General features: G+C 50.0%; 8 protein-coding genes across 8 annotated transcripts; 5 read left to right on the forward strand and 3 right to left on the reverse strand.

Moving 5' to 3' along the window:
* Positions 1–496: 496 nt before the first annotated feature.
* On the forward strand, positions 497–1625 carry eglD-1 (putative endo-beta-1,4-glucanase D; the record flags this gene model as incomplete). Its single annotated transcript, XM_032021611.1, has 4 exons — positions 497–589; positions 643–792; positions 852–1517; positions 1572–1625. The coding sequence occupies 4 exons, from the start codon at positions 497–499 to the stop codon at positions 1623–1625; spliced, it is 963 nt and encodes a 320-aa protein (XP_031881499.1).
* A 272-nt stretch (positions 1626–1897) lies between these two features.
* CGGC5_v013234 (Uncharacterized protein) lies at positions 1898–3530 on the reverse strand (the record flags this gene model as incomplete). The annotated part of the gene is made up of 3 exons (XM_032021612.1): positions 1898–2797; positions 2865–3400; positions 3467–3530. 3 exons carry the CDS (start codon positions 3528–3530, stop codon positions 1898–1900), a joined length of 1500 nt encoding a protein of 499 aa, XP_031881500.1.
* A 935-nt stretch (positions 3531–4465) lies between these two features.
* On the forward strand, positions 4466–5912 carry CGGC5_v013235 (uncharacterized protein; the record flags this gene model as incomplete). The annotated part of the gene is made up of 4 exons (XM_066152890.1): positions 4466–4717; positions 4778–4980; positions 5031–5237; positions 5297–5912. The coding sequence occupies 4 exons, from the start codon at positions 4466–4468 to the stop codon at positions 5910–5912; spliced, it is 1278 nt and encodes a 425-aa protein (XP_066007679.1).
* Positions 5913–6304: 392 nt separating this feature from the next.
* Positions 6305–8476, reverse strand: CGGC5_v013236 (uncharacterized protein; the record flags this gene model as incomplete). Its single annotated transcript, XM_066152891.1, has 3 exons — positions 6305–7254; positions 7310–7761; positions 7926–8476. The coding sequence occupies 3 exons, from the start codon at positions 8474–8476 to the stop codon at positions 6305–6307; spliced, it is 1953 nt and encodes a 650-aa protein (XP_066007716.1).
* Positions 8477–10531: 2055 nt separating this feature from the next.
* On the forward strand, positions 10532–11356 carry CGGC5_v013237 (uncharacterized protein; the record flags this gene model as incomplete). The annotated part of the gene is made up of 1 exon (XM_032021616.1): positions 10532–11356. The coding sequence occupies one exon, from the start codon at positions 10532–10534 to the stop codon at positions 11354–11356; it is 825 nt and encodes a 274-aa protein (XP_031881386.1).
* Positions 11357–11606: 250 nt separating this feature from the next.
* Positions 11607–13114, reverse strand: CGGC5_v013238 (Kelch repeat-containing protein; the record flags this gene model as incomplete). The annotated part of the gene is made up of 3 exons (XM_066152892.1): positions 11607–12087; positions 12151–12459; positions 12507–13114. 3 exons carry the CDS (start codon positions 13112–13114, stop codon positions 11607–11609), a joined length of 1398 nt encoding a protein of 465 aa, XP_066007736.1.
* Positions 13115–16281: 3167 nt separating this feature from the next.
* Positions 16282–16598, forward strand: CGGC5_v013239 (uncharacterized protein; the record flags this gene model as incomplete). The annotated part of the gene is made up of 2 exons (XM_032021618.1): positions 16282–16531; positions 16594–16598. 2 exons carry the CDS (start codon positions 16282–16284, stop codon positions 16596–16598), a joined length of 255 nt encoding a protein of 84 aa, XP_031881388.1.
* A 1402-nt stretch (positions 16599–18000) lies between these two features.
* Positions 18001–18900, forward strand: CGGC5_v013240 (uncharacterized protein; the record flags this gene model as incomplete). Its single annotated transcript, XM_032021619.1, has 1 exon — positions 18001–18900. One exon carries the CDS (start codon positions 18001–18003, stop codon positions 18898–18900), a length of 900 nt encoding a protein of 299 aa, XP_031881387.1.
* Positions 18901–19986: the final 1086 nt, after the last annotated feature.

A 19986-nucleotide genomic window follows, 5' to 3' on the forward strand; every position in this document is an offset into this window, starting at 1 on the left:
CTGCTAGGCGCCTATCCCTGTAAAGTCCTTTCCTCCTTCTTCAGCTTAGAATAGTCAATCGACGGCACCTCTACGTTGAACAAGCCTAGGGGCCAGCCCCTTACACCAACAGCCGAAATCCACCAATTACCGAGACTATCTCACTGCCGCTTACCACCATGTCATTAAACATGGAGAAATCCTGGGGTTGATACGTTGCACCTGCTATAAGTTGGGTCTTGATGGCTGTCGTATGTGACCACGAGGTTATGGCTTCATTTACGTCCAGGCACCTTACTCGTCGAATTTCATCAGCAGCTGCCGCGTTCATCTTGCCAAGCCTCTTTGACAATGTGACTTCATTAAAAGTCAGTTGATGTACCAATGGCAATCATATGAGAGGGAGGGACGAGCGAGGCATATAAAGTGGTCAACCAAGACTTGTCGTCACCTGGTTCCGACCTGACCGTGGTTCCCTGTGTGCAATTTGTGTCCCGAAAACCAAGCTTTGATCGTCATGAAGGCCGTCATCCTATCCCTGCTGGCGATTGCCGCTCAACAAGCAGCTTCTCATGCAACCTTTCAGGCTCTTTGGGTTGATGGAGTCGATGTAATATCTCTAAGGTTGTTCGAAGTGTTAAACGTGGTGCTGACTTGAAATAGTATGGTGGCCAGTGTGCCAGACTTCCCCTCTCAAACTCCCCGGTCACAGACGTTTCCTCCACCGATGTTCGATGCAATGCCAACAGCGGGCCAGTGGGCAAGAAATGCGTCGTGAAGGCTGGCTCTTCTGTCACGGTTGAGATGCACCAGGTAAGCATGTTCAGTTGTGACCGTGCAACCCGCATTGGTTTCTGATCGGGGATTCATAGCAACCAAATGATCGGTCATGTACTTCAGAAGCCATCGGTGGCGCTCACTACGGACCAGTCATGGCATACATGACCAAGGTTTCCGACTCTTCTTCGGCCGACGGATCTACCGGATGGTTCAAGGTCTATCAAGATGGATGGGCCGCCGCGGCTGGCAGTGCCAATGGCGATGGGGACTATTGGGGATCGAAAGACATGAACACTTGCTGCGGCAAAGTTCAAGTCAAGATCCCCTCGGATATCCCAGCTGGGGACTACTTGCTTCGGGCCGAGGCGATTGCCCTTCACGCAGCAGGCTCCAGCGGTGGTGCTCAGCTGTACATGACATGCTTCCAGCTGACTGTCACCGGCGGCGGGAGTGCCTCGCCTGGAACAGTTTCATTCCCTGGAGCATACAAGGCTTCTGACGCTGGTCTGCTCATTGACATTCACAGAGCCCTGACTACCTATGTCGTGCCGGGGCCTACAGTCTACGCTGGCGGTTCGACCAAGAGTGCCGGATCTGGTTGCGTCGGATGTGAGTCGACTTGCACCGCTGGCTCCGGGCCTACCGGAACGGCCTCCAGCGTTCCCCAGCCGAGCACGACTGGCGGTCTTCCGGGATGCACTGTTGCCAAGTACGGCCAGTGCGGCGGTACGGGATGGACTGGTTGCACTACCTGCGCTGTGAGTGGTTAAGCCGTCTTGTGCCGAACTTGTATCTGACTGATCAATCTTTAGTCTGGATCAACTTGTCAAGCCGTATCAGCACCTTACTATTACCAGTGCGCGTAAGTCTCAAGGATCCTGCTAGGTAAATGGCGGCAGAGACTGGACAGACGAATGGATGAATAGGATCTCGATTCGGTTTGGTCGATGAAGGTCTTGACAAGCGCCAATTGCTGAGCATTAGATGCCGACATATTGTCAATCTTGCCTGCAAAGCCCATCTAATATTCTTGCTCTCTTTGAATCGAGAGTCGTATTATATAAAAGCATTTGCTAGTTGACATCGCGACAGCCTTGCGTGCCTTGCATGTATGAATTGCGCCAGGGCGCTTCTATCTTCAAGCTGTTTCAATGACATCCCCAGAACTAAGTGTTGACGCCGCCTTCATTTCGAGAAGATGATCAGCCATGGCCCACCTCCCAGATGGTCCGGAAGAAATAATCTTCAGTTGGTAGGCGAGCCATGCACCGATATCTTTATCCGTCTTCCCCACAACCTCATACGCCATTCTCATTGGAAACAAGATGGATGAGCTGGAAACATCCCGCAGTCGTTCAAGGTGAAAATCAACGCTGCGACAGATGGCGATGGCGGATGAATACATTCGCTTGATCAGTAGTCCAGATTGTTCCAGATCTTGCAGGAGCAGGTTGAGCCCTTGTATGAACATCATTACCAAGATGAGAGCGCCGTTGAACGTAGTCGAGATGCTAGCATCATAAAGAGAGTGATACTGCAGGACCGTCGCCCAGATAGGATTTCTTGCTCCATGTTGGTCTGCATGCGTGGGCGTTGTCTTCGGTGAAGCCACCTCAGTCCAGCGCGAGAGGGCGGTGGAGGCCCAGCATTTTTCCCACGCCTCCAAATCTTGCAGAACCGATCGTGCCTGTGATCGAAGGGAGATCAATGACGCAAGGTCCGCAGCACCCATTTGGCCAACAAGCATTTCGTCTCGCTTAACAAACATTTCGGGACAGTCGGCAACAATGTCGATAAGCAGCTGTAACGGGTCCTTGCGTTCAGGATGCTGTAGCCAGGGTATGCTCTTCCATTCAGGTCGAGATAGAATGGTCCCAGTATGAGTTATCAGAGCAGCGAAAATGATGGAAGACCGGGCCCGCTCCAGAATAATGACACAGGGTAGTTCCTGCATGGACTCAGGTCCCCTGACTTTCAGCAGCTGCTCAAAGCCGCGTGCATGGCCGATCCATCCGTCTTCTCGATCGCCCACTAGGAGCTTTGAAAGTTGTGAGCATGACGGCTTATGGTTTTAGTCAGCCTGAGGTTTCCAGGAGAAAGCTTACCTCGAACAGGGCCATTACGATGACTGCTTCCAATACGTCAAAGGATCGAGAGCCCTTGGGGTCGCCAAGAGCATTGTTGAGAGCCTTTAAGGCAGTGCCGTATTTCCGCAATCCTCGCTGCACAACTGGCTTTTGCCTATTATCGAGGCCAAACATTGTGGTGGCCAAGGCGACGAAGCATTTGCCGGTGATGGTCCTGTCGGTACCTGGTTTGACCACGATATCCTCACTTTCCCGAAGCAAATGCTTATGTGTATACGTCACGAAGATATCGTCCATAGCTGTCGGCATCAAAGAAGGTTCCAAGAAACGGAGTGGGATCATGTAAGCGGCGCTGATCGCCGTTGTCATGAGCGCAGGCTGCTCCGGTGATGCGATGGCGGACCGTCCTGAAGACGGTGGCGATGGCAACGAGGTTTTGACGGGCGCAGAATCCGGGCAGTTGCTGCCGCTGTATTGGATAAAGCTGAATCCACGGATTCCTCCGCATCTTAGCTTGGCTTTGAGGCATCTGTTGCATTCGGGAGTCGTGAGGTCTTGAATACTCGTCAGACAGGATCATGCGTTGGGCTCCTCGTAGACGTCGATGCAAGCCGACTTACCGCATTTGACGCGCCGGCGGCGACAGTTGTCGCAGGCCTTTGATCTTCCGCCAACCCCAACCATTTTGGGCCTGATATGATGGCAGCTCGGTAGTTAGACAATGGCTTCGAGTTTACGAATCAACATAAGAGTGCGGTATGTTCGATAGAAGCGGAGATGCATCGTCGTCGAGATTGTCGCGACGCGCCAAACTAAGACTGGGTCTGTGACGAGAGTGGCTGGAAACAACTCCATGCCATTGGGTTCTCCCTGAGACCTGATCCGTCGACAAGCTAGCACCATCTCAGTTAGCATTCTCTGCTGCCTAAACCAGAGACCTGGAAGGGATAGAGACGATCACTTGCGCAAAGGTCTAGCAAAAGAAGGAGAAAACAAGAGGTGGGAGCTGATTGTGTTTTACTTCATTGCCTCAAGCACACTTCAACCATGATCGTTTCTGAATTCCTCATAGATTCTCAAATGTTGTTGCAGTGCTTGCCCCTCAACTGTAGGCTGCACTGCTCCCGAGCCTTTGGAAGGAAGCCGCCCGCACTAAGTCTAGTGGGCGCGTAGTACGTGGACAACGGAATGCGTCCTCGAAATATGAGCCTAATGCGGTAATGCCATTGGGGTCAGCTGGGAATAACTAGGATTTACTCAGCGATCACTTAGCGTCCAGAAATGGCCCAAGCCGCGAGAGTGATCTGCATCACAAACTCCACAATCAGCACTGCCATGATGCAGACCACAGTATCTTGGCCAATGATGACTACTATCGATCAAGCCGCATGACAATCAAGCTTTCCAATGGGCGTGTGGCTGACGGCGTTTTAAGCTGCTCGAGGATTCAGCCAAATAGGGAAATTTGTTTCTGAGGCCGCCTCATGCAATGTAGGTACTCAATAAGGGACTTTGGTCTTCATGCCCTGCCCAACATTTAAAGGCGTCTTGATTTCCTGCGACTACTGTGAGTGAAAGTAAATAATCACTGAAACAACATCTACAGCAACGAGCAAAACATGAGCGCGACCAAGACATACTCATACAATCATGGCCCTTCAGGTGCCCAAACATCTCTGGCACCTCCAGCATACTCCGAAATTGACCCGGCCCATATCCGACGCCTGTCAATCAATTCCGCTTCCTCTGAGTCTGAGCCTTTGGATCCTTCGGAACAAGAGGAACTGAATGCGGCTCTCAATCTCGAGCCGGGCACTGGCTGGATACCTGAGCTACATGCCACGGGTGGAAATCCATCAAGCCCCCTGAAAGTGAATATAAACAGCTTTTGCTTTGATCTGATTGAGCCGTCGTGCTAACAATGTATATAGAAACCGGTCGTGATTCCACGCATTGATTTTGGGGGGCCTCTCAAAGTACCCTTGCCATTCATGCGAGCATACTCTCCCGACCTTCGAGCTCATGACATCCACGAAGAAGACTTCGTGGGCTTCATCGACAATTTGACAGTTGCACAAGGCCCTCCAGCCCCACTGGCCGCACTAAATGCCGCAGGAACTATAGTTGGCTATGTGTGCGTACCCCGACCGTTTCATACCGTCCTTCGGTCACTGACATCCTCAGACCCAATCACTGGGCTCAATTAGCAGGAGGCATCACAAACCTGACTGTGGGCGTGGGCTCGACAGCAACACGAATTATTCGATCGAAGGTATTCCTCGAAAAGGTAAACAAAGAGTATTTTGCGCCAAGAGGTTTGAAAGCTTCGGTGTGTAAGTCTAAGGACTTGTCCGTGAGAATTGGCTGTGGCGAGAGTCTGCCAGATTTACAGTGAGTTTACTCATGTTTCTCTATGATCCTCGAAAGAAGAGAGATCTTACAAATTACAGGCCTCGAGATGTGAACTGGGAGATGGATATCACAGCTCGTCGAATGTCGGCTCTGCAGCCCTACATCGCGCCGCTTACGTTTGACGTGCCACCCCCAACAAAAGATCGCAACATCATAGATCGACTCACAGAGAAGCAAGTTCAACGACGAGTGAAGAAGAAGGAGAGGAAGAAAGGAAAACGAGCAAGGAAGATGAGGAGGAAGCTGTCCCGTCAGGAACGAAGACAATCGGAACGTAACGGCACATCAGACTTTATCGACTCCGACTCAGGTAGCTCGAGCTCCAGTTCCAGTTCCAGTTCCGACAGCGACATGGAACACCTGAACAGAAAGGCGGAAATTGTGTGCTCGAAAGCTGACGAGAAGCTGGAAGGAGCAAGCCACAAGGAGGCTATGGACATCCAGAAGAAGAGAGACGAAAAGCTGCGCAAGATTGAGGAAAAGATGGAGAAGGCGGAAGAGTCTGAAAGAAAAAAGAGGGAGAAGACAGATAAGAAGAGGGAGAAACGCGCCAAGAAGAGAGGAAAGCATCACGCCAAGGATCACAAAAAGGCTAACAAGATGGAGTTCATAGTGATAGAGAGCTTGGAAGGCGATTCGGGTAATTGCGAATAGACAGAATGGAAACTTTGGTAGAAAGGCCAGAACGATATCATAATATTTCGATTACTACCTCGATGTGAGCATACTTCTTTCTGCTACCATCTTCCATAAAACGGTGTATTAGCTTGGAGCTTCCTGCCCCTGGGGGTTCAAACTTCTAGTTCCTTACATGATCACGCGATGCCGTTTCCTATCACTACTAGCCATATGCTTCTGATGCCAACATCTCCGACCAACAACAAGACTAGAATGAGGTGCAACCCGGAGACTGCAACAGGGCTGTGCTCATTCAAAATACCCAGGATAAACGAGATGTCAGCCATCTGATTCGATATTCTGCACATAGGGGAGGTTGCGGTGTCAAATGTTTACTGGAAATACTTTGGATTTGAAATATTGAAACCTTAGACCCCATCTGGGTGGTTCTGGCTAACACTCTTCTCATGGTCCGTACTTGAAACCGTCGAACTCTCAGCCGCCATGTAACCCGCTCTGTTCGGGAGCAAGTGCAAAACTGGTAGCCTCTTTGTCTGCCTCTCTGATTCTGCGGCTACTTCCATCTGCGTCAGCTCTAACCTCCTCTTTCTAAGCGCCTTGATAATGTGCCAGGCTGAATGCTGCTTTTCAGATCTAATGTCATAGACCAATTCCGAAAATCTTTCGGGACTGTCCTGATCTGTGTGATCATGCTTCTGCAAGTCACTCAATCGGCTGATGAAATCTAGCTCCACGATTCCGGACGACTTCGGCAATGGATTAGGCTGCTTTAAGATCCACCAAAATCCAAAGCCTGTCAACGTCACTACAGAGCTACCGGCGGCTATGAATACCAGTACTGTCCAAGGCTGACTGACGAATCTCTTGATCGAGCGCCCGCCCGTGGCGGTTGTGAGGAGCTCGGGTGGAAAGGTTCGTTTATCTGCGGGGAGTGCAAGCGTATAGTTTGCGTACTGCATAGCTGTTATGGCAAACTGCAATGGAACCGAGAGAAAGTTTTGAAGGAGCTCGACGTGCATCTCGTTGTCCGGGAAGAACTCGGTATAGGTACGATACTTCCATGCCATTCTTGCAATTGTAATGTTGATTGACTCGAGGTCAAGCTGACTTGAAAGGGGTCTCGGTACGAAGATTCTGTTCCAGATGAGGTCCATGTCAGGCACTGACATCTTGACTCGGACAGGGTCAGAAATGGGCTCTGCGTGCTGAATTGACAGATCCTTCTGGCTGTAGGTTGTCGTTGCGTTCTGCCGATAAGCGGTAAAGAGCGTTTTTGACACTAGCGGCGTTCGAGTCCATGATAGTTGCGTTGCGCAGGCTCTTGTGAACTGGAAGAAGCTTGGACAAGCCCGCCAGCCTATTCGATTGTTAACTTTCTCTTTTTGAAGATTTGTGACGGAAATTGTACTTACCAGCTGCAACTGAGTCTCCAAATTGCTTTTTACACATCTGCAATGCATCTCCCAACGGCGTCTGGTAGACGTTGCAGTCCTCCTCAATATCAAATTCGAACCCGACAGCTACAGGCTCGAACCTGGCCACCATCCCAGGTGCACCCTGAATCATGATCGACTCTGTATTGTTGAACAGACCACCTTTGAGGATGGTGCTGTTAAGGAGGGGTCCCACTTTGCGAGCGATTTCCATGCCGCCTGGCAGAAAAGAGACCGAACATTCTTCAGTGCAGCCTTTCATCTTCCAAGTTGTTGCATATCGTGGATAATTCAGCAGTTGTTGTGTCCATGTATCGAAGAAACCGTCGAGATAAGCTGTAGAGATGAGGCCCAATATTGAAACATCAGGAGGAATGTTGCCAGCATATACGTCGATCGATACGCCTTGCTTGATGAAATAGTCTTCAAAGCTATTTTGAACTATTGTTGATCAGTTGACACGTAAAATATTGCAAAACTTGCATAAAGGGCTGGAAATACATTTAAGAACCGAACCAAGCCCCAAACCCATGAAAGGCATCGCAAGTCTTTCAAGGTTAGCGCTCTCAATTGCTCCAAGGGGCATATATCTCACCTTATGACACCCCAATTGCTCCGAAACCTTCCCTTGAAGATGAACTTCATGGTAGAAAACCAATCCGTTGCTGGACTGAGTTGAAAGAAGCTAGACGCCGATGCCCCATCCACGCGTCCTGATCTAGAGGCAAGTGACCACCGCAATGCATCGGAGAGACTAAGAACAACATATGCCAACAGCATGGCATATAATTGGGAGAGTAGTGACAAGAGTAGGTTGGTGAGAGAAGCATCGAAGGTCCATGAGCCGATCACGGGATTGCCCTCGAAGAGAACGTGGTAGATGAATAGCGAGTATACGACGGTGAATATGAGGCTTGTGATCCATGCCGTGAGAGCAAGCCCGATAGGACGGCAATTTTCCCTCAGGCTCCTATCTGTCACTGGTCTTGACGGTGATGCGTAAGCAGTCTCTGCTGCGCTGAGGAAGTCGGGGTTGGATGGGACCGGCTGATGGGATGGGAAGTGAAGATCCAGGGGAATCCTACGATCAGGGTCGAATATGAACGAGATTTCTTCAAGCTCGGAAGAGTAATCGCTCTTCGTCATTGTGAATAGCGAACGAGCGTGGTTCTGTCAAAGTCCGACGCCAGCCACCAACAGGTTTCAATGAGCCTCGAGCACCAGCTAGTGACACGAACTGAATGGCGCGACGAGTGCACAAAACTCTGCTAAGATAACGGGGGCTTGCTGACATTGATATGAACGGCGACATGGTGGGACAGACACAGGTGCTCGCTACATCTGCATTCCTCTAATGGCGCATTAGCTTTGGCTTGATTGCAAGATGATTACTGGCCAGGAATCGTGGGCGGCTTTCTGGTAACGACGATGACTGGTGGAAGTGAGTCAAGATGGCTGCTTGTAGTCGTGATTGCCTTTTAGGTTGCAATCAAGATCCTCCAAGCCCCCAACCTGGACGTCGGGTAGCTTGCTGGGGACGATCTGGAACCGCCCGCGATCCAGACGGGCGCCCAGAACGGGCCAAAACACTAACCAATCATAATATGAAATATACAGTTTGCGATCCTTAGACGTCTCCTGCCCCTGTTATGGGAGGACATGTGCCTGCACAGTGCTGACGGAGCTGAAAAGCATGGTGCGGGGTCCCTGGTTCCCGATGAAGGTCATGATGGCAAGGGTCTAACATTGCTTTTTTCCTTCCAAGCACGATCGAAACTTGGCCTGTCTTTGCAATGTTTCGTTTCTTTGGGACTGAAATCGTCGCAAATGACAGGAATGTGATACCAAAAAATACTTAAGCCAAAATCAAGCTTCCAACTAAATACGATATCCGCCCGCCACGATCGTGACTACGACGGTTGTGGCTGCGCATGTTCCTCGGGTGGTGTAGCCAGGAGACGAAGAGCGACAACCACCAGATGTGGCGTTTTTAGTCCATGCAGCGTGACCAGAACCACACACACGCCCATGCGCACAGCCTCGAGTACGTTACATTTGAATTGATTGACAAGCCAGGCCTGATGTCCGGTTGTAAGATGGGGCTCGTGTTGAGCCGGTTGGTCGCTTGCTGCAGTGGCGGCATGCCAATGGGTGACCCTGCCCATTTCTTTGCAACCTCATGCCGAGTATTTGATCTAAGCTATCGTTATCGCTAAAAGATTGGCAAAGCCTCTGCAGAAAGCAAATGACTTTGTTATGCATTAAATGTCACTATCAACGCAGTCCCATGCCAACCAGACAGTGGAGGACCGCTTGATCCGCTAGTTGTCAGCACGATCACAACTGGTCATGATATATTTCTGACTGATCATCGAGAATTCGGGCCTCACTTCATATATAGTGAATGATTCAATATTATGCATATTTCTTAGTTGTCAGCCTTTCCAATACTGCACGCCTACAATTCTTGAGTAGTAAAACGTGTGGAAGCTTGTTGAATACAAGAGTTGCATCTGCGCTGGGGAAGTTGCGTTAGCGACAATACCTTTTATGCATGACCACTAGCATTGCTCTGTTTTCTGGGCTTGAGTCTTGAAGCAATGAATCTTACTTAATCGATGATCTGAACAGGCCAGCGAGGTGAGACTTGGGGTACAGTTGCTCCAGGCTTTTACAAGGCTTCTGATATATGGATATCATAGAACAGGGCGAAACCCGGCCTCTCCTGACCAAGTCCTTTTGCGACGCCAAACTCTCATGGTCACGTGTGGACTTGTATGTGTTACTGTACATTTGGCATTTAAAGTAACTTGGTAAGGTCATCGTCAACAGAATGAAGACAACCCATTATTAGAGCTTGGAAGGGCTCTGTTGACTGCAGTTCCGAACGCTCTACAGGTCGCATCTATTAATTGTGGAAGGAATAGCTGTAATCGAATTTGGAAGCGAACTGCAACACTGCGAGGGAAATTGGAAGCTCGTGAAGGAACCAACAAGACTGCGGATAGACGCCAAGGCGGGCAATCGGGACATATATCGGTCTTGCTTGTTACTTTTCGTCACTGCGCCGCAATTTGGCACCCTTCATACCTTTTCTCTTCGTCATAATTACCCCACGTGCTGTCCTTTTCTTCCGATACTGCCCTTGACTGAACACGCCACCGATGGACATCGTCGTCCCAAACCATCGATTCTATTCCAATGCATTTACTCCCCTCGGTCAAATGGTTCCTCGCGGGCTTCCTCGCAGCTGTAGCTGTCGCTACGAATTCGGGAATTGTCGAGGTCGACCTGGTATTTCCGCGCAACGACACCTACGCTCCGACAGCCTTGTTCCCTATTGTCTTCGCCATCCGGAACTCAAGCCTCGCGCAGTTCGTCAACCCTTACATCGAAGTAAGAGTCCGGAATTCAAGCGATCGGTTCGACACATATGTCACTCACGACTACGACCTTCGACAGGCGAATTTCTCGAGCAGCGACCCTTACTTTGAGAGTCGTGGCTTCGGAAAATTCAAAAAAGAAGGTAGTTACACAATAGTGTGGACCGTCAGGCAGCAAAGCTGCCTCGCGGATGAGTCCAGCCTGGCAAATTACCACACTAAGGATGTAATCTCAAACAATACGATACGACTCATTACGTTCACCATCAAGAACGCCGCCCAGGAAGTCGATCTTGTATCTGCGACGAATAAAGACAACGTCTGCCTCAGCGCGCAAGGCGTCGCCATCAATATCACCGATACCGTCGAGGGACTGCTCGGGAGGAAGTGGTGGGGTGTCGGTGATACTTGCGCGGTAGTGGCATCTCCTACTCCTACCGCGAACCCTTGCCAGATGAAGCTCGATTCGGCCACTGCGGCGAGGATATCCTCGTCAGTAACAGCTGCGGCGTGCCGGCTGTCAAATCCGATCATTGATTGCCCCACCGAAGATGAGGAAAAGAACAATGCTCAACGTTTGGCTGTTGGAGCCATGTCCTTGGTAGCAGTCGCATTAGGGGCGTTTGGTTTTCTTCTGATCTGAGATGCATCTGGCGAGGCCTTAAGTCGCGCGAGGAGATTGGGGCAGTAGTATACTCCAAGATGGTCTTTACCATTGGTCGTGAATCTTTCCATACTGGTCACAGTTGCTCTATCGACAGCTTGCCATGAGGTCAGAATTAACTCCAACGAGAATTGCATGGCCAGGTAAGAGGCGTGGCCAAAGATAGTCGAACGAATCAAGATTCTAGAGTGTCTAATCAGGTATCATCTTGAAACAGCTTCTCCCAGAATCATCTCCTCAAGAGATGGTCGCTGTGATCCGGTCGGGCATCCAACTCTGTGACTGTAACATGCTGAGCTTGTATCTCAGCAGTCTCTGGCTTCGGCAACTCCGTCCAGAGCTCATGCTTCGGCGTAAATCCTCCATAAAGCTCTGTCCTTGTCGGTTCGGAATGCAATTCTCCTGGGAGCACAGCCTGGTAATATGTTCTATTGCCGGGCTCATCTTTGAACTCTGCAACCGCTGCCGCTTGGTCCCGCTTGCGCTTTCTTAGGAACCAAAAGGCTGCTGCGACTAAGGCACAGCCCAGAATCGCTCCTACAACGGCGCCAGCAATCACAGCGGTAGGAAGAGTTTTCTGGCTTCCTTCATCGAGACTACTGTCACTAGCTTTGTTATCTCCATCTCCAGTAGAGGAGCTATTAGAGGTCGCAGTGCTGATGAATAGGTTCTGTACTATCTCTGAGGACCATGCGACGGAGGTGAGGCCCCTGTTGAAGGTGAGCATGGGTCAAAAGTGTCGGGGGAAGAATCAAGTTTACCCTTTTGCGTACCAGTCTTGAATTGTGTTTGAGGTCTCGTAGTCTTTGGCTTCCGCGTCATAATCTGTCTTCCATGCCCAGTTGGTCATGTCGAACAACCCGAGACCGTTCGGCCAGGGGTCCGCTCCAGACCAGGCTGTCTTCCCGTCAGTGCCTCCGACGGAAAGCATCTGACGACGGCCAACCACAGTGCAAGTATGATATCGCCGCATGTTCTTGGATTCGTACGGTACTTGAGTCCACACGAAACCTGGGAGACTAAGAACGAAGACATCATCGAACGTTGAGCCGCTATCAGTATTAGTACCTCCGAAGACGAAGCTGCTGAAAGTTAGTATCGACTTGTGAGGAAGGAGAGACTGGCATACATCTCATAGGTTCCGTTCTTCCCCTCGGCACCAACATAGCAGAACCCCCTTCGTGCGGTTGGTGGCGTGCCCGTTGCCTTCTGCCAGTACCAGTTCTTTGTGATAGGGTCGTAGAAAGTCAGGTTGCCGAAGTCCATCCAACCATGCGAAGTCTTTTGACTCGGCTCAAGGGTGAACGTCACGCCTCCCATGACAACAATAACACCATTTTCCCCAAATGTTGGGATATAGACCGCTCCGCCACCAACAATAGTACCATATTCTGAGAATGCCGAAAAGTCTGGCGTCGTGTCATTGCTCCAAACCTTGGTCGTCATGTTGTATGATATAACCCCGGGAACTGGTTGTGATGCGGGATTCGAGTTTGTCCAGCCGGATGCGATACCTCCAAACCAGAATGCTGCGTCGATTGTGCTCACGTACGCGCCCTCCTCGCACCTCTTCAGCTCGCTAAAGAATGATGGATTCGCGGGCGACTCTGTCAACCACTCGCCGCCGCCTTTGCCATCCGCCTCAAATTTCCATGATTTTGGTCCATCGATCTTTCCCCCGTACGGTAGATGTCCGCCCCAGATGTAGAACGCATTCGTGCCCTCATTTTTCCACATCGCTTGCCCGTCCATCCCAGTGGTGGGTTTGTCAATGATGCGTATCGTAACATTCGCAGATGACCAGGAGGTGGAGAGATCGATCGAGAGTGTGGAGTTTACTGAGATGCCTTCGAGTGAGTGGCGGGCCGCTCGCTATCGAATGATAAAGACCTACCGGCATTTGATGCCCTGTTCTTGATGGGGGTGCCATCAGCCCCGAGCTGTGACACCTCCCCGCCGTCTATGTATGCATAATGCCCGAGAGTTGTAACTGGGAAAGTTTGGGTCAGCTTTAGCTCGCGGAACACTACGAGAAATGAGTTCACCTCTGGCCATTCCCCTGCGAAGAAAAAGTTCTTTAGAGGGAGCTGCTGATAACGCCCAGTCCGACTGCGCGCTCGCGGGGGCAGGGATATACGACACAAGCCCGAATATCACGACGGAAAGCAGTGATCTAAGCATTGTGGGAGTCGACCGAAAGAAGCAAACATAAACAATAGCAGAGAAGCACCAGAAAGGACAACAACTTCGCCAGAACTCCTGCTAAGACACCTTGACCATAAATGCCATCTGGACCAAACTTTGAGATAAGATGGGGGGGCGTTCATTCTTGAATGGCAAATGCTCTCAAGTGTGCGACAGTGTCAGCCCCTCCTGATTGTCATCCGCTCTTGTCCAAATGCGCTCCCTGCGTTACCACAAGCTCCAAGACGCTAAGAGGGTAAGCGACTGCTAGCCCATCGAATTGCCCCTAATTCTGGTGCTTGGACAGGGGCGCATGTTTTCTTACCCAAGCCAAGAAGAAGAATACCGATACGCTGCCTAAGCTTCCCAAAGACTTTCCCAAAGACATTCACTGCTTTAAATTTCGAGGTCCTTCGCGGAATTGTGAACACCGCTGTCCATTCGAACGAACCCGCTGCGGTCACCGCCCACTTGTGAGTGCGAAAAACACGACGAGGTTGAACAGCCTGACCCCCTTACGGTTACAGAGGATTGTAGCGGCCACGGGAAGAGAGCACAGGCAGCAGCCGTAATTTAAAACGACGTTAGGCTTGTGCTTTAGCGTGATGTCAGCCATTGGCAGCAAATCGATAAAGGGGCTGATTCAGGGGCTATGCCCTGCCAGCTAAATCATCCGCGTCGACTTTTATTGGACAGGTCTCTTAGAAACATGCAATGTCTCCCGTCTTGGCGGTAAGCACTACCATGGTTCGCGACACGATGCTTCTGTGTCCGAACAAGCCAATGTAAATCTATTCCTATTAGAAGGTCTCTTCTAGCATGTAGACTTACGGACACATGCTGGGACGATTAATATGGGGCTTTAGCAATTACATATCTGAATGTTGATATTGACCAAAGATTGATGCGCACGCAAATGATGACATGCAGGGCCGAATCCTAGAACCAGGCGCAACCACGGGGAATCTTTGCAGCTTTGTTCTGTTTGACTGGCTAGATATTCCGGAGAGAGAGACCGCGACATCATGCAACTTCAACGACGAGCATTCTAAAGCATTTCATTTCAAACGACTCTGTTGATTAAGCACCCGCCCTGGCCAGTTATGGTTTTGAGTCCCTTCAATGTTGCGAAAGAGAGTTTCACGGATGATGTGTCGGCCCTATTCGTCCACCTTACCATTGAAGCAAGCCATTTCAAGGCAATTGAATTTTGAAAAACAAGACTGAGGGTCATCAATCTCAATAGGCCAAGCTGTGTTAGAGGCAAGGTGAAGACACTGCACAAAATGACACGTAAAAGAAATTCGAATAGCTCCGGACAATTTGATATCGAGTCTGGTTTTCTCCCTCCTCTTCAGAAATGAGGAAAAGTGAGACTTCGTCACTATATGGACTAATTCAGGAAAGGCTACATGTTGGTGCCAGCGTCCTGGACATTGATAGATAACAACAGTAGGGTTCAGCTCTTCTGCCCCTACTACAACAGCACAATTTGCTCATTACTGTGACAAGCTAGCTTCAGTGATGCCTAGCTTCACGATGGATTCGAAAACGACTAAGAATACATCACTAAACTTGTCCCGAAGACGACGGATCCCATCGAGGTGAGGAGATTTACAATAACCTAGAACGCATTGTTGACGCATCCCAATAATTGTCTTCCGCACGGTCTCATCGCAACGTGAATTCAGGCTAGATAATCGCCAATGGCTCTTCTTGTTTGATCATGCTCTACTTGTGTGAAGACTCGGTCTGGGCATGTATTCATGCTAGGTAGAAAAACCTGTATCCAAGTCAAGCGATGGGTTTACCGCCGGACCTGCCACAGTACGTAAACTGGAAGACATGTCTCTGTATGAATTCGGCAGTGCAGGTAGACGCGCTGGGAGGATCTTGCTTCTGGTGGTTTGATTGGCCCGAAAGTAGTCCGCGAGATGATGCCTCTTTTCTGTTCCATATGACATTGGATGGGACGGGAAGATAACGGACAACGGCATCCGAAGGAAAATAAGGTTCGGGTGTGGGGAAGTAACCGCATGACGTCTCCCGGCGGCTGGGACACCGGAAAGATCTACCCACAATACGATCAGGTGCTTCGGATTCCTGGAAGAGTGATCGCAAATGAATGCTAAAGTGTTTGATGGGTCTTACTCTATCTCGGCGGGCCGAGGTCCGCAATTGTAGAGCCGATGGGATAACATAGCCCCTTGACGTTCGGCGACACGGAGACCGATAGCGAAAAAAGACATCTGAAGCAGGAATGGCTTGTTACATAGCCTTGTTCATTTATCAGACGCGGGTTTGAGACGAACTATGAGACGAACTGGGAGCCTTGCTCCGCCTAATAAGGTTTCCGACAACGTAGTTACTAAATCCATTGTTGATCATGGACGGAGCTCAATGACTTGAAATGACTCGGTTGCCCATCGCAAATGACTCGATGGTCCAACAGCAGTTAATTTGGGAGTTAATGGGAATGATGATCTGCAGCGCAAGGCGAAGTCCCACAACTAACTAATCAACCAGACTACAGGAGACAAGAACCTATGCGGAGGACCACGGAGTAGCCCGAAGTCCAACGAAGTGTCACACTTGATCATCTCGTTATAAATACCAGAGACTCGCCAAGGGAGAACTACAACTATCAGACAACTCCAACTACGTCCTTCCTTCTCCTTTCCATATTTCACACTCAACTTCACCACCCCAAATCAGACATCATGAGATTCACGCAATCATTCGTCGCCGCTTCTATGGCCCTCGGCGTCATGGCCGGCTGCAGATTCGCTCCCGAAGTCTGCAAGTCAGATGTCGGCCCCATCTCTCGCGGACTCACTGATGGCTGGGTCTGCGATCTCCCGGAAGATCTCCCTTGTCAAACTACGTGTGAGATCACTGGTGAAAGACAGCGATCCGAGCCCGGTGTTGTCGGAATGGAGACGATGAAGTGCTGCAAGCCCAGCCCGAACTGTGAGTCGTTCATAAGCTCAACACATCAACAGCAGAGACATGAACTAACATTACTGCCATAGGTTAAACTCCCTTCATGCCATCAAATGTCACTAAAGGGCTCCGGCCTTAGGAGGGCCAATATTATCCCTTACGATTGTACCAAAATTGGGGGGCAGAGATTCGATGAGGAGCATGGCCTCACATTCCATACCACAAAAGGCGCTGATAATCTACAATTGAAAACTTTCAACCGCTTCTTGCTCTTGGCTCTCGTGGACGACAATTTGATGCACTTCATTCATTACAATCCGCTGCAAGTGCAAGAAATCTTCTGAAGACCCTACCTGTGTACATGGATGCACTAACTCTTGCATCATCTGTCGCCTCCTCGTACCCAACTAGGCTAGAGAGGTGCAGCTTTGTAATCCTGGTGCATAGTTCATGTCAGAAACCCTGGTCGGTGACAGATTCTTGAGCTCACCCCTTATCCGAAGGGAAGCGCAATTGCAACATAACTGTGCCTGTATCTGATTAGCGATCTGTCTTTCAAACGAACCAGCACCATAATGACGTAACCCGTCCACGCAGAAAGACCATACTAGGAGCAGTCGCGTCAATGGGCTCTTCGTGAAGACCAAAGTTGGAATTGCGCCCTTCAGTTCAGTTGATAGCCGCCATTCGCCAGTGCACCAACTCCTTGGGTAAATACCGATGCATTTCGGTCTTCGGAGCAGGGGGCTGACATACTATAGACTACACGACAACATCTTCCGCATCAGCCGGATCCGGCAAAAACTTTTTGTTCTGTCAGTTGGTGGAGTGTTAGGCCCAAGGCCATTGCTTCTGCAGGGTTGACTGCCAATTCGGTTCTAACAAAGGGTTGCCGCTGGGCCCGGGACATTCACCGCGCATTGAATGCTCATAGCTTACTTTGAACTCAGGCATCCCTCTATTTTGGGCGCTTAGCTCCAATCACGGTGCGCAAATAAACCTAGAGAGATTCATTTCAGCGGTAGAACAGTCGGCAGCTGAATTCAATGCTCAATGCATGAAATTCTTTGCCACGCAGATCCTCCTGTTTGTTCAGTTGTGGAACGTAACCATGACATTGGGCGTCCATAGCAAAGAACCGTCCATGACCGAAAGAAAAAGATAGACAACAAGGAATACACTGCCTCTTGACTTCCGCCTGCACAGGTGGCTCGTGACATTCATTCGCCGTAGGTCAGTAGTACTGATGACGATTACCCTTTGTGTCAATGTTATTTTTTCTCATGGTAACAATGCTAGAGAACTACATGTTTGACTTGATCAGAATATTGCACGGTAGATTGATGAAGTTGACTTTGTATAAAAGAGGGAGACTCGAGTCTCTCTATCAGTGTTGCAGACCTACATATTAAAAATCATAGAACCATTCCAACCAGCCAAAGTTACTACACATCTTGCATCGCACAAGCTATCCGCATCAGGCCGCCATACTCGAAATGGATGATAAGAAACTCTCTGAAATGAACGCCGAAGGTCGTTCCAAGCTGGATGACGCTCGCAAACGCCTCAGAAGACTTGACGACCCCGAGTGGCACAACTTGCTTCTTCCGGCCCGACTTGCCCCGGTCCCTATCTGCGACACATTCGCTCCCTACCGCCCGTTTCCCTCCAAGCTCAAGTTTTACCCTGGCATGGACTTCAATCTTCTGACGCAAGTCGGTGTTGCTCACCTTGGTGACAAAACAAACCACAAGATGTTTGCAGTCTCAGGTTACAAGCTTGAATCAGGCAGCAAGTATGACGGTCGCCCCAGATGGATTCTTCACAATGGTCCCAACAGCAGCGACCCTGCCCTGGCTATGATATCCGAGATACCTGAATGGGGAAAGGATGATGGGGAGGGCGTCCTCACACTCCCGTCGACGGAGCCTTTGGGTGGAAGTAGCGTTCCGAGAGACACGAGCTATGCGCCTGGAGACACAGAACTTATGTGGGCGTCGCGGAAACGCTCTATCCCCAAAACCCAAAGTTATACTTTGATGATTCCGCTTCTGGAAAATGGCGAAATGAGAAGCAGCTGCTGTGTTTGGACGCGGTTGCCGGAAGAAGAATGGGGCGAGATCAACAAGGGCTTCTCTCTTCGAGTCATGCAAGGGAAGTATATCGAAGATCCCCTGTGTACGATGCGAATGACGATCCCTCTCAAGCCTTGGAAGTCTCCTTTCAAACTTGAGCTGACCGACAACAATGATCATGGAGACAAGTGGCCTGTAATGGCAATTATCTCAGCAATCAGAGCGTGGGAACTTCGAATCACTCTTTGGGGCCGTGCTGTTGGTTTTGGCCGTGAGATCGGTCGTGACACCGAACGAGCATTTTTCAACATGATATTGTAGATGGTGCAGCAGAAACCCAACGGTTCAGTTCGATCAAGATATTACTGAAGCCTAAGTTTTCCATCTTCCTTAGAGCTATGAGTCATCAAAACAACGGCGTTCCTAGATCCAGAAGCAAATAGGCCAATTAATTGACATTCTCGATGAGAAGATCTGACGCCCTTAAGTTGAACGGCCATGAATTTCAATGCACCTGTATGTCTACTGTAATTGAGGGGTTGGAATGGAGATACGTAGGATGATCTTTTGTTATCAAGCGAATTATCATCATACCAGGTTCCGTCGCACCCCGAGACTATTCGAGGTTTTGACGATATTGACTGGCGGTTTATGTGAACGCTTGTCAACCTCGTCGTCAAATGTTGATGCAGTAAACTACTTAGTCTCATATCTGCCAAGAGGTGTCTGCTGTCAGTTGACAGAGACTTATCAGACAGACCTCAGGCTTAACGTGTCTTGGCCAAAATGCTTTCAGCCTTCTTGGCAACTTGGCATAGCTCGCAGCTTCGCCGTGATAACAGCGAGCAATGACTCCTCCAAACTTGAGTTGCATCTCATGGCTTCGAACGTGATGTCATTTTCTCTTTCAACTTTCTGTGGGCCTGTGATTTTCGCCATCCACGATTGCCCACATCCATCTTTTCCCACCTTCCACTTTTCAAGCTTGTTTCCCCGAGTCAAACCCACTCAATTACCTCATCTCCATCTTGAAACAAACATGTTTTCTTTCAAGGGGCCGACGCTAAAACCGAGATTTCCGCCGCTATTCCATATTTCGATGAGTGGTTCCTGGCTAGGAAAGGACCCGGGATCGGGGTCGCCCACACAAAGGCGGCCCGAAGGATCCGCGATGCCCAGAGCCCGCCGACGCCTTCGAAGCCCCTTTCCCGCAGAGTTTCATCCACCTCGATGCGGCCGACTCGTACAATGGCGGCAAAATCGTGCTATCCGACTCGCTGTTGTTGGGCGCCATTGCCGTCAACACACAAATCACCGTTGACGCGTGGCCGTCACCGGAACGACCCCTCATCACCTGCACTAGCGTCATTTAGACCAACTGAGACAAAGCCAGCAGCTGAGAGACTA

Source organism: Colletotrichum fructicola (genome assembly GCF_000319635.2).
Source record: "Colletotrichum fructicola Nara gc5 chromosome Unknown KSG_Nara_v1_contig08, whole genome shotgun sequence".
Classification (NCBI taxonomy): Eukaryota; Fungi; Ascomycota; class Sordariomycetes; order Glomerellales; family Glomerellaceae; genus Colletotrichum; species Colletotrichum fructicola.